General features: G+C 43.6%; 1 protein-coding gene across 1 annotated transcript in view; it reads right to left on the bottom strand.

Annotated features, from left to right (window-relative positions):
• LOC137310100 (nuclear GTPase SLIP-GC-like) overlaps nucleotides 1–17,927 on the bottom strand; it is a 177,471-nt gene that overhangs the window by 58,923 nt on the left and 100,621 nt on the right. Inside the window, exons 13-15 of the mRNA XM_067978059.1 lie at nucleotides 10,835–10,968; nucleotides 10,047–10,220; nucleotides 5,690–5,850 (exon numbers count right to left, since the gene is read on the bottom strand). Of these exons, the coding sequence (XP_067834160.1) occupies nucleotides 5,690–5,850; nucleotides 10,047–10,220; nucleotides 10,835–10,968 (469 nt within the window). The remainder of the gene's footprint in view (nucleotides 1–5,689; nucleotides 5,851–10,046; nucleotides 10,221–10,834; nucleotides 10,969–17,927) is intronic.

The raw sequence follows: 17,927 nt of genomic DNA on the forward strand, positions 1-17,927 counted from the left end.
GGACGACACCAAATTGAGAAGTATAGTTAATACTGAGGAGGACTGCGACAAAATACAGGAAGACATTAATAAATTTGCAGAATGGTCGTGCAATTTCAATATAAGTAAGTGTGAGAGATTACATTTTGGTAGGAAGAATAAGGGGGCCACATACTGCTTGGATAATAACAGTTTAAATGGGGGAGAGGAGCAGAGGGATCGGGGGGTACAGATACATAAATCATTGAAAGTTGTGACGCAGGTTAATAAGGCCATAAAAAAAGGGAAATCAAGCAATGGGTTTCATTTCTCGAGGGATAGAATTGAAAAGCAGAGAGGTTATGTTAAACTTGTATAGAACCTTGGTTAGACCTCACTTAGAGTATTGTGAACAAATCTGGTCTCCATATAATAAAAGGGATATAAAGGCACTGGAGAACGTGCAAAAAAGATTTACTAGGATGACACCAGAACTGAGAGGTTATACCTATCAGGAAAGATTGCGCAGGATGGAGCTCTTTTCTCTAGAAAAGAGAAGGCTGAGGGGTGACCTGATAGAGGTCTTTAAGATTATGAAATATTTTGATAAGGTAGACATGGAGAAGACATTTCCACTTGCAGAGGAGACAAGAACTAGGGGCCATAAATATAAGATAGTCACTAATAAATCTAATAGGGAATTCAGGAGAAACTTCTTTACCCAGAGAGTGGTGAGAACGTGGAACTCGCTACCACAAGGAGTAGTTGAGGCGACGAGCATAGATACATTCAAGGGGAACCTAGATAAATACATAAAGGAGAAAGGATATGCTGATAATGTTAGATGAAGTAAGGAGGGAGGAGGCTCGATGGACACCGCATGGACCTGTTGGGCCGAATGTCCCGTTTCTGTGCTGCAGTTTCGATGTAATTTAATGTAATCATTGTGATTGGACAATTCACCGATCATTGTGATTGGACAATTCACCTATCATTGTGATTGGACAATTCACCTATCATTATGATTGGACAAATGGCCTATCATTGTGATTGGAGAATTCACCTAACATTACAAAGCTGCAATTCACTTATAATTGTGACTGGACAATTGACCTTTCATGGTGATTGGACAATTGGCCTATTGTGATTGGACAATTCGTCTATCATTATGATTGGACAATTCGTCTATCATTATGATTGGACAATTCGTCTATCATTATCACTGGGCAATTCACCTTTCATTGTGATTGGACACTTCGTTTATCATTGAAAATGGACAGTTAACCAATCATTGCAATTGGACAATTTACTTATCATTGTGATTGGACAATTGGCCTCTCAACATGATTGGACAATTCATTTATCATTTTGAAGGGACAATTCATCTTTCATTGTGATTGGACTATTCACCTATCGTTGTGATTGGACAATTTGCTTATCATTGTGAATGGACAATTCATCCATCATCTTTCATTGTGATTGGATAATTCACCGATCATCGTGAATGGACTCAGAAAGGATATACTTGCCATAGAGGGAGCGCAGCGAAGGTTCACCAGACTGATCCCTGGGATGGCAGGACTGTCGTATGAGGAGAGATTGGATCGACTCGGCCTGTATTCACTACAGTTTAGAAGAATGAGAGGGGATCTCATTGAAACATATAAAATTCTGACAGGTCTGGACACTGGTGCAGGGAGGATGTTTCCCCTGGCTGGGGGGTCCAGAACGAGGGGTCAAAGTTTCAGGATATGGGGTAGGACATTCAGGACTGAGATGAGGAGAAATTTCTTCATTCAGAGGGTGGTGAATCTGTGGAATTCTCTACCACAGAAGGCTGTGGAGGCCAAGTCACTGAATATATTTAAGAAGGATAGATAGATTTCTAGACAGAAAAGGCATCAAGGGGTATGGGGAGAGAGCGGGAATATGGTAATGAGATAGAGGATCAGCCATGATCATATTGAATGGCGGAGCAGGATCGAAGGGCCGAATGGCCTACTCCTGCTCCTATTTTCTATGTTTCTATTCACCTAGAGTTGTGAAGGGATGAATGGCCTTTCGTTGCGAAGAGCCAATTCACCTATCATTGTGAAAGGACATTGTAAATGGACAATTCACAATCAGTGTGATTGGACCATTCGCCTATCATCTTGATTGGACCATTCGCCTATCATTGTGATTGGACCATTCGCCTATCATCGTGATTGGACCATTCGCCTATCATCGTGATTGGACCATTCGCCTATCATTGTGATTGGACCATTCGCCTATCATCGTAATTGGACCATTCGCCTGTCATTGTGATTGGACAATTCACTTTTCAATGCGATTGGACAATTGGCCTATCATTGTGACTGGACAATTCGCCACTCATTGAGATTGGACAATTCAGCTTTCATGGTGATTGGACAATTCAGCTTTCATGGTGATTGGACAATTCAGCTTTCATGGTGATTGGACAATCGGCCTTTCATTGTGATTGGACAATTCAGCTTTCATGGTGATTGGACAATCGGCCTTTCATTGTGATTGGACAATCGGCCTTTCATTGTGATTGGACAATCGGCCTTTCATTGTGATTGGATAATTGGTCTTTTATTGCGATTGGACAATTCACCTTTTCTTGTGATTGGCCAATTCTCCAATCATTGTGATTTCACAATTTGCAAATCATTTTGATTGGCCAATTCACCTTTCATTATGATTGGGCAATTCACCAGTCATTGTGATTGGACAATTCGTCTATCATTGTGATTGGACAATTCACCTTTCATGGTGATTGGACAATTCACCTTTCACTGTGTTTGGACAATTCACCTTTCACTGTGTTTGGACAATTAACCTATCATTATGATTGGATAATTCACTTTTCAATGCGATTGGACAATTTGCCTCTCATTGTGATTGGACAATGCTTGGGTAAGCTTTTTTGTACTCGATGCCTCTATTTATGATGTGGAGATGGACTGGGGTGCACAAATGTAAGGACTTGCACAACACCAGCTCCAACAGTTTTATTTTAAATCACAAGCTTTCGGAGCTTTCCTCCTTTGTCAGGTGAGTGAAGGGATTCTAAAAATGCATAGCATATATAGTCAGGCATTGAAAGCTCCGAAAGCTTGTGATTTAAAATAAAACTGTTGGACAATAACCTGGTGTTGTGCAAGTCCTTACATCTATTTATGAAGCCCAGGATCCCGTATACTTTTTTAACCACTTTCTCAACCTGCCCTGCCAACGTCAATGATTTGTGCACATATACCCCCAGATCTCCCTGTTCCTGTACCCCTTTTAGAATTGTGCCCTCTAGTTTATATTGCCTCTTCTCATTCTTCACACCAAAATGTATCACTTCGCATTTTTCTGCGTTAAATTTCATTTGCCACGTATCCACCTATGCCACCAGCCTGTCTATATCCTCTTGAAGTCTATCACTATCCTCCTCACTGTTTACTACCCTTCCAAGTTTTGTGTCATCTGCAAATTTTGAAATTGTGCCCTGTACACCCAAGTCCAAGTCATTAATATATATCAAGAAAAGCAGTGGTCCCAGCACCAACCCCTGGGGAACAGCACTGTACACCTCCCTCCAGTCCGAGAAACAACCGTTCTCCACTACTCTCTGTTTCCTTTCCCTTAGCCAATCCATGTTGCTACTGCCCCCTTTATTCCATGGGCCGCAATCTTAAGCCGACCATGCGGCACGTCATTAAACGCCTTTTGAAAGTCCATATACACCACATCAACTGCATTGCCCTCATCGACCAGAGGGTTACCTCATCAAAAAACTCTGGAGGAATGCAGAGGTCTTGGGTGTTGTAGGGCTGGAGGAGGTTACAGAGATAGGGAGGGGCGAGGCCATGGAGGGATTTCAACACAAGGATGAGAATTTAAAATCCGAGGTATTGCCGGACTGGGAGCCAATGTAGGTCAGTGAGCTCAGGGATGATGGATGAACGGGACTTGGTGCGAGTTAGGAAACGGGCAGCTGAGGTTTGGGTGAGGAGGGTGAAGGGTGAGAGGCCGGCCAGGAGAGCATTGGAATAGTGGAGTCTGGAGGTAACAAAGGCATGGATGAGGTTTTCAGCAGCAGATGAGCTGAGGCAGGGGCGGAGACAGGTGATGTTAAGGAGATGGAAGTAGGCGGTCTGGATGATGGAGAGGATATGGGGTTGGAAGCTCAGCTCAGGGTCCAATTGGACGCCAAGATTGCGAATGGTCTGGTTCAACCTCAGACATTGTGTTTTCGGATGATGTCACCGAGTGGCAGCATGTAGATCAGAAATAGGAGGGGGCCAAGGATAGACCCTTGAGGGACTTCAGTGGTTACGGTGCCTGAGCAGGAAGAGAAGCCATTGCAGGAGATTCTCTGGCTACGGCTGGACAGGTAAGAATGGAACCAGGCGAGCGCAGTCTCACCCAGCCAGACAGTGGAGGAAAGGCATTGGAGGAGGTTGGTGTGGTCACCCATGTCAAAGACTGCAGACAGGTCGAGAAGGATTTCAATAACTAGATGATAGACTCAGGATTTCATTAAACTCAGAAGTTAACATTAAACTCATGAAACAAAACGTGCATCCCAGCAGAGTATGGCTCTTTGTGTTAGAATCTGCATCCTCTCATTTTTAAATCTTCTGCAGCTCAAACGCGTTTCCCTCACTTAGGGATTCATTTGTCTTTCAGTTGAGGTTTCAAACCGATGCCCTGACTGTTCAGGTGGACGTAAAAGATCCCTTGCATTTTTCTGAAGAAAAGCAAGGGTGTTCTTCCAGTGTGCTGGGCCAACATTCCTCCCTGCACCAACACCGTCAAAATAGATTAACTGGTTACTCATTTCATTGCTGTTTGAGGGATCTTGCTGTACGCAAACTGACTGCTGCATTTCCCTGCGTTACAACGGTGACTACTTTTTAAAAGTACTTAATTGGCTGGGTAACGCTTCGGGACATCCTGAGGATGTGAAAGGTACTATATAAATGCAAGTTCTTTCTGTCTTCAGACTTGGAGCTTTCCAGGTTTGGACCAGGTAGCATCAGAAATACTCGTGGGGTGGCATTTCAAACTACACACCAAAGTCAGCCCTAAACTATCCCTGTGGGGGCTTCAAAGTTTTCAAAGTGCAATGGCAAGACTGATTCTGTGGAAAGCCTACCAGAGCAGTGCTATTCAGACTAACAAGAGATTAGAAAGCTTCAAAACTCCTGGCTCCATTCAAGGGTTGAATGGAACAAAGCTTTGCTGACTGTGGAAGGTGTTTGCCCTCAAAGGGGAGTCAGATTCAACAACATCTATGACTCAACCCTGCTCCAGGGCACAGGCCATACTGTGCAAGGTGAGCACTGAGGTAGTCACAGCTTCGAAGGAAGCACAGCATCAGTCATAAAGGAACATGCAGGAGTCCATTATTCAAATGGTAAAACACTTACAATAAATCAGATAACGATAAAGGAAAGCTTTGTTTGGCTAAGAACCAAAGTAAAATGTTGGAGCAAATGACACTGCTCTGTTCAAGGGCAGGCGATCACAAGCAGTAAAACACATTAAATCTCGGAATTAGTGAAAATAAACTGCATTCTAAGTATGATCAGAAAATTGGGGTTCTATCTACATTTACTAAACCGAGGGGATGTGAAGCTCGACTTTGCCTGATGTTTAATGATCCCTGGTCGGTTACTCCCTAACTCATTGATTGGTGTGTAAGTGTTGTGTGTATTACTAGGGTACTTACTGAAATGTACTTTCAAAAAAAGTATTAATTTCACTGTGGAGACTCTGTGACAGATCGCGGTTAACATCGATTGGCCCAAACGTGGGTGAGTTGTAAACCCCATCGTAGTTACATATCGCTTTCATTGTCTTGTGGTAACCTTGGAACGACTTAGTCCCTGGCTACAAAAACAAGGACACAAATATGCACGTTATTTGTGTTTACTATTTTAAATAATGATTATTTTATGTTATACAGTTCTTTTATTCAATGGTTACAGATGTAAATTGGTGACATATCAGGAGTGGCTTCAAGACCTAGGTCTGTTCTAACTGAAAGCAAAACAAGGCACAATAAAAGATCGGAGCTTATCAAGTCCCAAAAGGGATGTGTAGAAGCTCCAGCTGTTGCAGCAGCAGAAGGGAACTTGTGCCCAGAAGTGGCTCTACAGCATATAAGGAACCTCATCAAATCTGGACAATAAACACCATCGTTCATCTACTGCCAATGTACAATTACATAAAATATACAGCACACAAACAGGCCATTTGGCCCAACTGATCTGTGCTGGTGTGCATGCACTGCCCAATCATAGAATCATGGAATCATAGAATAGTTACAGCACAGAATGAGGCCATTTGGCCCATCGAGCCAATGCTGGCTTTTTGGAAGAGCAATCCAGTTAGTCCCAATCCCCTGCTCTTTCCCCGTATCCCTGCAAATTTTTTTCCTTCAAGTACTTATCCAGTTCCTTTTTGAAAGCCATGATTGAATCTGCTTCCACCTCCCTTTCAGGCAGCGCATTCCAGATCATAACCACTCGCTGTGTAAAAACGCTTTTCCTCATGTCACCTTTGGTTCTTTTGCCAATCACCTTAAATCTGTGTCCTCTGGTTCTTGACCCTTCTGCCAAGGGGGACAGTTTCTCTTTATTTACTTTATCTAAACCCGTCATGATTTTGAATATTTCTATTAAATCTCTTCTCAATCTTCTCTGTCCCAACTTCTCCAGTCTATCCATGTAACTAAAGTCCTTCATCCCTGGAACCGTTCTAGTAAATCTCTTCTGCACCCGCTCTAAGGCCTTCACCTCTTTCCTAAAGTGCGGTGCCCAGAACTGGACACAATACTCCAGTTGTGGCCGAACCAGTGTTTCATAAAGGTTCAATATAACTTCCTTGCTTTTGTACTCTATGCCTCTATTTATAAAGCCAAGGATCCCATTTGCTTTTTCAACCGCTTTCTCAACCTGCCCTGCCATCTTCAACAATTTGTGCACATATACCCCCAGTTCTCTCTGTTCCTGCACCCCTTTTAGAATTGTGCCCTTTAGTTTATATTGCCTCTCCTCATTCTTCCTGTCAAAATGTATCACTTTGTACTTTTCTGCGTTGAATTTCATCTGCCATATATCTGCCCATGCCACCAGCCTGTCTATATCCTCTTGAAGTCTATCACTATCCTCCTCACTGGTTGCTACCTTTTCAAATTTTGTGTCATCTGCAAATTTTGAAATTGTGCCCTGTACACCCAAGTCCAAGTCATTAATATATATCAAGAAAAGCAGTGGTCCCAGCACCGACCCCTGGGGAACACCACTGAATACCTCCCTCCAGTCCGAAAAACAACCATTCACCACTACTCTCGGTTTCCTGTCACTTAGTCAATTCTGTATCCATGCTGCCACTATCCCTTTTATTCCATGGGCATCAATTTTGCTGACAAGCCTATTATGAGGCACTTCATTAAACGCCATTTGAAAGTCCATAGACACCACATCAACCGCATTGCCCTCATCAACCATCTCTGTTACCTCATCAAAAAACTCAAGCAGGTTAGATAAATACGATTTGCCTTTAACAAACCCGTGCTGGCTTTCCTTTATTAATCCACACTTGTCCAAGTGACTATCAATTTTGTCCCGGATTATCGTTTCTAAAAGCTTCCCCATCACCGAGGTTAAACTGACTGGCCTGTAGTTGCTGGGTTTATCCTCACACCCCTTGTTGAACAAGGATGTAACATTTGCAATTCTCCAGTCCTCTGGCACCACCCCCGTATCTAAGGATGTTTGGAAGATCATGGTCAGTACCACTGCAATTTCCACCCTTACTTCCCTCAGCAACCTAGGATGCATCCCATCCGGACCAGGTGATTTATCTACTTTAAGTACAGCCAGCCTTTCTAGTACCTCTTCTTTATCAATTTTTAGCCCATCCAGTATCTCAACCACCTCTTTTGCTGTGACAATAAATGCTGGCCAGTGTTCTAGTATTGCCCATCTACAAAGCGACCAGCGTTCTAATAAACTTTCAAAGAGCCGGCACAGATTGACCTACTGCTGTGGTGTAAGATTCTTTCATTCATAGAATCATAGAATCATAGAAGTTACAACATGGAAACAGGCCCTTCGGCCCAACATGTCCATGTCGCCCAGTTTATACCACTAAGCTAGTCCCAATTGCCTGCACTTGGCCCATATCCCTCTATACCCATCTTACCCATGTAACTGTCCAAATGCTTTTTAAAAGACAAAATTGTACCCGCCTCTACTACTGCCTCTGGCAGCTCGTTCCAGACACTCACCACCCTTTGAGTGAAAAAATTGCCCCTCTGGACCCTTTTGTATCTCTCCCCTCTCACCTTAAATCTATGTCCCCTCGTTATAGACTCCCCTACCTTTGGGAAAAGATTTTGACTATCTACCTTATCTATGCCCCTCATTATTTTATAGACTTCTATAAGATCACCCCTTAACCTCCTACTCTCCAGGGAAAAAAGTCCCAGTCTATCTAACCTCTCCCTATAAGTCAAACCATCAAGTCCCGGTAGCATCCTAGTAAATCTTTTCTGCACTCTTTCTAGTTTAATAATATCCTTTCTATAATAGGGTGACCAGAACTGTACACAGTATTCCAAGTGTGGCCTTACTAATGTCTTGTACAACTTCAACAAGACATCCCAACTCCTGTATTCAATGTTCTGACCAATGAAACCAAGCATGCCGAATGCCTTCTTCACCACCCTATCCACCTGTGACTCCACTTTCAAGGAGCTGTGAACCTGTACTCCTAGATCTCTTTGTTCTATAACTCTCCCCAACGCCCTACCATTAACGGAGTAGGTCCTGGCCCGATTCGATCATTGTATGATTCTATTGCCATTTGCGATGAAGTGTACATCCACTCATTGTTAGCCATGTCTTGGTCGTAGTACTCTCACCTCTGAGTCAGAAGGTCATGGGTTCAAGTCCCACTTCAGAGGCTGCCCTCTCAAATGGATGTAAAAGATTCCATTATTGAAAGAGCTGGGGAGTTCTCCTCGATATCCTGGCCAGTATTTATCCCTTAACCAGAACCTAAGAACAGATTATCTGGCCATTATCACCTTGCTGTTTGTGGGACCTCACTGAAAAAATTGGCAGCCACGTTTCCTACATTCCAACGGTGACAACACTTAAAAGCACTTAATTGGCTGTAAAGCTCCTGAGGTCATGAAAGGCTCTATATAAATGCAAGTCTTTCTTTCTTTGACTTCTGTTATTTCAGGCCATTAGGACCATCTAGAGTAGATGGGGGAAGCCAGCTTGGCTCCCAATAAGTGGTCAAAGGTTTCCCTCATTAAGTAAACAAGCGAGGGGGCTATAAAACCCAATGGCTCAAAAACTGCTGTCAAAATAACGGTGAGGTTAATGGCACTCTCCGTTATTTATGCTCAAATACCACAGCAACTTCAGGCGAGGGCAGACGAGTGATTAAAGGCAGAAATTGAAAAGTTGCTGTCGGATATGTGCTGCTCCAACGTTAGCTTCGCGAAAACAGCATCAAAATCATCGTCTGCCTCACCACTGAAATGCATCAAATGGCGTGAAGATGCTGTATTTGCGTGCTAGTTACCAACTGAACTCACCACAGAAAGTTAGGTCTTGTCAATTTCAAGTCTAAGTAAACTTTTAATGGCGTGATAACTGTTAATTACTGCCAGTCAACCTCTCAGGCACTGAAAATTAACTATTACACGTGTGGAGTCTCATTCCTTCAGCTTTCAACTGTTGTTGGAAATTTAAAAGTTTTAATTTTGTTTTCACTTTTTCCATCTCTTTTTTTTCTCTCCCTTAATCCAATCTTTCTTTCCCTCTCTTTATTTCTCTTTCTGTACCTGATTTGACATTGAATTCACCCACTCTGACTTACACTTCCTGGTTCAGTCCTCGCACTGTTAATTTCACAATCCTTCAATCTGATTGGTTAAGGAGATACCCAGTTGCTTGCCCCGTTCACTCAGGTCCCAGATGCCCTGTAGAGGGCTCCGCGCCATTATCACTGCGAGCTGTGAATACTGCTCCCATCCTCCATTTCACCTCACTCACTGTACCTACCCGCTCTGTGTGCCTTTTAATGACTACAAGGCACTTTTTCTCATCTTTGTCAACTCCTCGTTTGAGTTGATCCTGCAGATTTCTGGCAAAACGTTCCATATGATCAGTAAGGCTTCCCAATTGTTCCTCGAAACTCTCAGACATGGTCTTAAATCTCTTGGTGAGGATGTTATTCTGCAAAGATTTACAGTGTTTAAAGAAACCAGTCAGTTTTTGTAAATTTTGCTCAATAACAATTCACAAAATTGGCTCAAAAGGTATTCCCAGAATTCAAGATTGAGCGGTTTAAGAAAGATTCCGGGCAAGACAGAGAGTCAAGACGGTTCGGGGCGGGGCCCGGAGCCGGGGCGGTTCGGGGCGGGGCCCGGAGCCGGGGCGGTTCGGGGCGGGGCCCGGAGCCGGGGCGGTTCGGGGCGGGGCCCGGAGCCGGGGCGGTTCGGGGCGGGGCCCGGAGCCGGGGCGGTTCCGGGCGGGGCCCGGAGCCGGGGCGGTTCGGGGCGGGGCCCGGAGCCGGGGCGGTTCGGGGCGGGGCCCGGAGCCGGGGCGGTTCGGGGCGGGGCCCGGAGCCAGGGCGGTTCGGGGCGGGGCCCGGAGCCAGGGCGGTTCGGGGCGGGGCCCGGAGCCAGGGCGGTTCGGGGCGGGGCCCGGAGCCAGGGCGGTTCGGGGCGGGGCCCGGAGCCAGGGCGGTTCGGGGCGGGGCCCGGAGCCAGGGCGGTTCGGGGCGGGGCCCGGAGTCAGGGCGGTTCGGGGCGGGGCCCAGTCAGAAGAGTCTGTGTAATTATAATTACCTGTTTATTCAGGCTGTTGTTGAGTGATGTGAGAAGGAGCAGCAACCCCCACACCTCAGACACGTAGTCAGTCACCACTTTCTTTCTTTCTTTTAAATACATGTTGATGATGTGTTTTCTCAGTCTCGGGATTTCTAAAAATGACACCACAGAGATGGTGAGAAGCCTGCAGAGAGCCTTCACGTGTGCCGTTAGCGCAGGGACAAGCACGGAACTGAGGACTCTCAGGCCCAGGGTTTCAATCGCTGCTCCCGTTCTGCACCAGTGTCAGGTTTTGAATGGGGACTGCACTGGCAGCTGCTTTTTCCCATCACTGCAACTGGATCATCAGAAATGGATTGAGGTGATTTGAGATATGATTCAATAATTGCTAAAGGAAACTTTCAGCTCCTTACTATGGGATAGGTTGGAAAGGGTGATAACAGTGTGACAGTCACACAAAAACTACATGTATTTCACTGCACTAAGGAAACACTGCAGTACATATTAACTGCAGCATCGATTGTCCATATAAATGCTGTGAATTTCTATCTATTGTCCATGCAATTGTTGTGAATGTCCATCTATTAGGAACACAGGCAATGGAGTAGGCCATTCAGCCCCTCAAGCCTGTTCCACCACTCAATGAGATCATGGCTGATCTGTATCCTAACCCCATCCACCCGCCTTGGCTCCATATCCCTTAATACCCTCGGCTAGCAAAAATCTATCCATCTCAGATTTAAAATTATTAATTAAGCTAGCATCTACTGCTTTTTGTGGGAGAGTTCAACCACCCTTTGTGTGAAGAAGTGTTTCCTAACTTCTCTCCTGAATGGCCTGGCTCTGATTTTAAGGTTACGTCCCCTTGTCCTAGACTCCCCCACCAGCGGAAAAAGTTTCTCTCTATCCACCCTATCAATTCCTTTCAAATCCTAAAAACCTCAATCAAATCCCCCCTTAACCTTCTATATTCCAGGGAATACAAGCCTAGTTTATGTAATCTCTCCTCATAATCTAACCCTTGGAGCCCTGGTAACATTCTGGTGAATCTGTGCTGCTCTCCCTCCAAGACCAATATATCCTTTCTGAGGTGCGGTGCCCAGAACTGTACCCAGTATTCCAGATGTGATCTAACCAGGTCATTGTATAATTGTAGCAAAACTTCCTCCCCTTTATATTCTAGTCCTCCAGTTATAAAGGCTAACATTCCATTAGCCTCTTCGATTATTTTTCGTACCTGACCACTACATTTTAGTGATCTGTGTGCATGGACTCCTCAATCTCTTTGGACCGCCACTGTTCTGAGCTTTTCACCATTTAAACAATACTCGGATCGATCCTTCCCTGGTCCAAAATGGATGACCTCACACTTACCTGCATTGAAAATCCATCTGCCACAGTTTTGTCCACTCACTTAATCTGTCAAAGTCTCTTTGAATTTTATGCTTCCATCTACACTACTTACTGTGTCACCAATCTTTGTGTCATAGACAAACTTAGATGTATGGCTCTCTATTGTGTTATCTAAGTCCTTAATAAAAATGGAGAGTAGTTGAGGCCCCAGCGCAGATCCTTGTAGGGCACCACTCGTCACTTCCTTCCAATTCGAGTCATTATCTCTACTCTCGTCTTTTACCGCCTACCAATCGCCTAATCAGGTCAGTATTGCTTTTAATTCCATGAGCTTTAATCTTAGCTAACAGTCTTTTATATGGAACCTTATCAAATGGAAATCCATATAAACTACATCCATAACTATTCCTGTCTATTAATTTAGTTACTTCCTCAAAAAATTCAATTAGGTTCATTAGACATGACCGACCCTTTACAAATCCATTTTGGCTCTCTCTAACCAGCTTAAATTTCTCTAAGTGCTCAGTCACCCTGTCCTTAATTATAGATTTCAATAACTTCCCCATAACAGATGTTAGACGAACAGGTCTATCATTTTCTAGTTTCTCTCCTTTCTTAAATAATGGAGTTACATCTGCAATTTTCCAATCTAAAGGGACAATTCCTGAATTGAGAGAGCTTTGTATGATTGTGGCTAAAACATCTGCAATTTCATTTAAAACCCGATATAAGCACGGTGAATATCCAACCATTGTCCATATAACTGGTGAATATCCAACCACTGTCCATATAACTGGTGAATATCCAACCACTGTCCATATAACTGGTGAATATCCAACCACTGTCCATATAACTGGTGAAAGTCCAACCATTGTCCATATAACTGGTGAACGTCCAACCATTGTCCATATAACTGGTGAACGTCCAACCATTGTCCATATAACTGGTGAAAGTCCAACCATTGTCCATATAACTGGTGAATATCCAACCATTGTCCATATAACTGGTGAACGTCCAACCATTGTCCATATAACTGGTGAATATCCAACCACTGTCCATATAACTGGTGAAAGTCCAACCACTGTCCATATAACTGGTGAATATCCAACCATTGTCCATATAACTGGTGAACGTCCAACCATTGTCCATATAACTGGTGAATATCCAACCATTGTCCATATAACTGGTGAATATCCAACCATTGTCCATATAACTGGTGAATATCCAACCATTGTCCATATAACTGGTGAATATCCAACCACTGTCCATATAACTGGTGAAAGTCCAACCACTGTCCATATAACTGGTGAATATCCAACCATTGTCCATATAACTGGTGAACGTCCAACCACTGTCCATATAACTGGTGAATATCCAACCACTGTCCATATAACTGGTGAATATCCAACCACTGTCCATATAACTGGTGAAAGTCCAACCATTGTCCATATAACTGGTGAATATCCAACCATTGTCCATATAACTGGTGAAAGTCCAACCATTGTCCATATAACTGGTGAATATCCAACCATTGTCCATATAACTGGTGAACGTCCAACCATTGTCCATATAACTGGTGAATATCCAACCACTGTCCATATAACTGGTGAATATCCAACCACTGTCCATATAACTGGTGAACGTCCAACCACTGTCCATATAACTGGTGAATATCCAACCACTGTCCATATAACTGGTGAACGTCCAACCATTGTCCATATAACTGGTGAACGTCCAACCATTGTCCATATAACTGGTGAAAGTCCAACCATTGTCCATATAACTGGTGAAAGTCCAACCACTGTCCATATAACTGGTGAATATCCAACCACTGTCCATATAACTGGTGAAAGTCCAACCATTGTCCATATAACTGGTGAACGTCCAACCATTGTCCATATAACTGGTGAAAGTCCAACCATTGTCCAAATAACTGGTGAAAGTCCAACCACTGTCCATATAACTGGTGAACGTCCAACCACTGTCCATATAACTGGTGAAAGTCCAACCACTGTCCATATAACTGGTGAATATCCAACCACTGTCCATATAACTGGTGAAAGTCCAACCACTGTCCATATAACTGGTGAACGTCCAACCATTATCCATATAACTGGTGAATATCCAACCATTGTCCATATAACTGGTGAAAGTCCAACCACTGTCCATATAACTGGTGAACGTCCAACCACTGTCCATATAACTGGTGAACGTCCAACCACTGTCCATATAACTGGTGAAAGTCCAACCACTGTCCATATAACTGGTGAATATCCAACCATTGTCCATATAACTGGTGAAAGTCCAACCACTGTCCATATAACTGGTGAATATCCAACCACTGTCCATATAACTGGTGAACGTCCAACCACTGTCCATATAACTGGTGAACGTCCAACCACTGTCCATATAACTGGTGAAAGTCCAACCACTGTCCATATAACTGGTGAATATCCAACCATTGTCCATATAACTGGTGAAAGTCCAACCACTGTCCATATAACTGGTGAAAGTCCAACCATTGTCCAAAAACTGGTGAAAGTCCAACCACTGTCCATATAACTGGTGAAAGTCCAACCATTGTCCATATAACTGGTGAACGTCCAACCACTGTCCATATAACTGGTGAAAGTCCAACCACTGTCCATATAACTGGTGAAAGTCCAACCACTGTCCATATAACTGGTGAACGTCCAACCATTGTCCATATAACTGGTGAATATCCAACTATTGTCCATATCACTGGTGAAAGTCCAACCACTGTCCATATAACTGGTGAAAGTCCAACCACTGTCCATATAACTGGTGAAAGTCCAACCATTGTCCATATAACTGGTGAATATCCAACTATTGTCCATATAACTGGTGAAAGTCCAACCACTGTCCATATAACTGGTGAAAGTCCAACCACTGTCCATATAACTGGTGAAAGTCCAACCACTGTCCATATAACTGGTGAATATCCAACCATTGTCCATATAACTGGTGAAAGTCCAACCACTGTCCATATAACTGGTGAAAGTCCAACCATTGTCCATATAACTGGTGAAAGTCCAACCATTGTCCATATAACTGGTGAAAGTCCAACCACTGTCCATATAACTGGTGAAAGTCCAACCATTGTCCATATAACTGGTGAACGTCCAACCACTGTCCATATAACTGGTGAAAGTCCAACCACTGTCCATATAACTGGTGAAAGTCCAACCATTGTCCATATAACTGGTGAAAGTCCAACCACTGTCCATAGAACTGGTGAAAGTCCAACCATTGTCCATATAACTGGTGAAAGTCCAACCACTGTCCATATAACTGGTGAAAGTCCAACCACTGTCCATATAACTGGTGAACGTCCAACCACTGTCCATATAACTGGTGAAAGTCCAACCACTGTCCATATAACTGGTGAAAGTCCAACCACTGTCCATATAACTGGTGAAAGTCCAACCACTGTCCATATAACTGGTGAAAGTCCAACCACTGTCCATATAACTGGTGAACGTCCAACCACTGTCCATATAACTGGTGAAAGTCCAACCACTGTCCATATAACTGGTGAAAGTCCAACCACTGTCCATATAACTGGTGAAAGTCCAACCACTGTCCATATAACTGGTGAATATCCAACCATTGTCCATATAACTGGTGAAAGTCCAACCATTGTCCATATAACTGGTGAAAGTCCAACCACTGTCCATATAACTGGTGAATATCCAACCATTGTCCATATAACTGGTGAAAGTCCAACCACTGTCCATATAACTGGTGAATATCCAACCACTGTCCATATAACTGGTGAACGTCCAACCATTGTCCATATAACTGGTGAAAGTCCAACCATTGTCCATATAACTGGTGAAAGTCCAACCACTGTCCATATAACTGGTGAACGTCCAACCACTGTCCATATAACTGGTGAAAGTCCAACCACTGTCCATATAACTGGTGAAAGTCCAACCATTGTCCATATAACTGGTGAAAGTCCAACCACTGTCCATATAACTGGTGAAAGTCCAACCATTGTCCATATAACTGGTGAAAGTCCAACCACTGTCCATATAACTGGTGAAAGTCCAACCATTGTCCATATAACTGGTGAAAGTCCAACCACTGTCCATATAACTGGTGAATATCCAACCACTGTCCATATAACTGGTGAACGTCCAACCACTGTCCATATAACTGGTGAATATCCAACCACTGTCCATATAACTGGTGAACGTCCAACCACTGTCCATATAACTGGTGAACGTCCAACTATTGTCCATATAACTGGTGAACGTCCAACCATTGTCCATATAACTGGTGAAAGTCCAACCATTGTCCATATAACTGGTGAAAGTCCAACCACTGTCCATATAACTGGTGAACGTCCAACCACTGTCCATATAACTGGTGAAAGTCCAACCACTGTCCATATAACTGGTGAACGTCCAACCACTGTCCATATAACTGGTGAACGTCCAACCATTGTCCATATAACTGGTGAAAGTCCAACCACTGTCCATATAACTGGTGAACGTCCAACCACTGTCCATATAACTGGTGAACGTCCAACCATTGTCCATATAACTGGTGAAAGTCCAACCACTGTCCATATAACTGGTGAACGTCCAACCACTGTCCATATAACTGGTGAAAGTCCAACCACTGTCCATATAACTGGTGAACGTCCAACCACTGTCCATATAACTGGTGAACGTCCAACCACTGTCCATATAACTGGTGAACGTCCAACCACTGTCCATATAACTGGTGAACGTCCAACCACTGTCCATATAACTGGTGAACGTCCAACCACTGTCCATATAACTGGTGAACGTCCAACCACTGTCCATATAACTGGTGAACGTCCAACCACTGTCCATATAACTGGTGAAAGTCCAACCACTGTCCATATAACTGGTGAACGTCCAACCATTGTCCATATAACTGGTGAAAGTCCAACCACTGTCCATATAACTGGTGAACGTCCAACCACTGTCCATATAACTGGTGAACGTCCAACCACTGTCCATATAACTGGTGAACGTCCAACCACTGTCCATATAACTGGTGAACGTCCAACCACTGTCCATATAACTGGTGAACGTCCAACCATTGTCCATATAACTGGTGAAAGTCCAACCACTGTCCATATAACTGGTGAATATCCAACCATTGTCCATATAACTGGTGAAAGTCCAACCACTGTCCATATAACTGGTGAAAGTCCAACCACTGTCCATATAACTGGTGAAAGTCCAACCATTGTCCATATAACTGGTGAACGTCCAACCATTGTCCATATAACTGGTGAAAGTCCAACCATTGTCCATATAACTGGTGAAAGTCCAACCATTGTCCATATAACTGGTGAAAGTCCAACCACTGTCCATATAACTGGTGAATATCCAACCATTGTCCATATAACTGGTGAAAGTCCAACCACTGTCCATATAACTGGTGAATATCCAACCACTGTCCATATAACTGGTGAACGTCCAACCATTGTCCATATAACTGGTGAAAGTCCAACCATTGTCCATATAACTGGTGAAAGTCCAACCACTGTCCATATAACTGGTGAACGTCCAACCACTGTCCATATAACTGGTGAAAGTCCAACCACTGTCCATATAACTGGTGAAAGTCCAACCATTGTCCATATAACTGGTGAAAGTCCAACCACTGTCCATATAACTGGTGAAAGTCCAACCATTGTCCATATAACTGGTGAAAGTCCAACCACTGTCCATATAACTGGTGAAAGTCCAAC

Source organism: Heptranchias perlo, unplaced genomic scaffold, assembly GCF_035084215.1.
Source record: "Heptranchias perlo isolate sHepPer1 unplaced genomic scaffold, sHepPer1.hap1 HAP1_SCAFFOLD_216, whole genome shotgun sequence".
NCBI lineage: Eukaryota > Metazoa > Chordata > Chondrichthyes > Hexanchiformes > Hexanchidae > Heptranchias > Heptranchias perlo.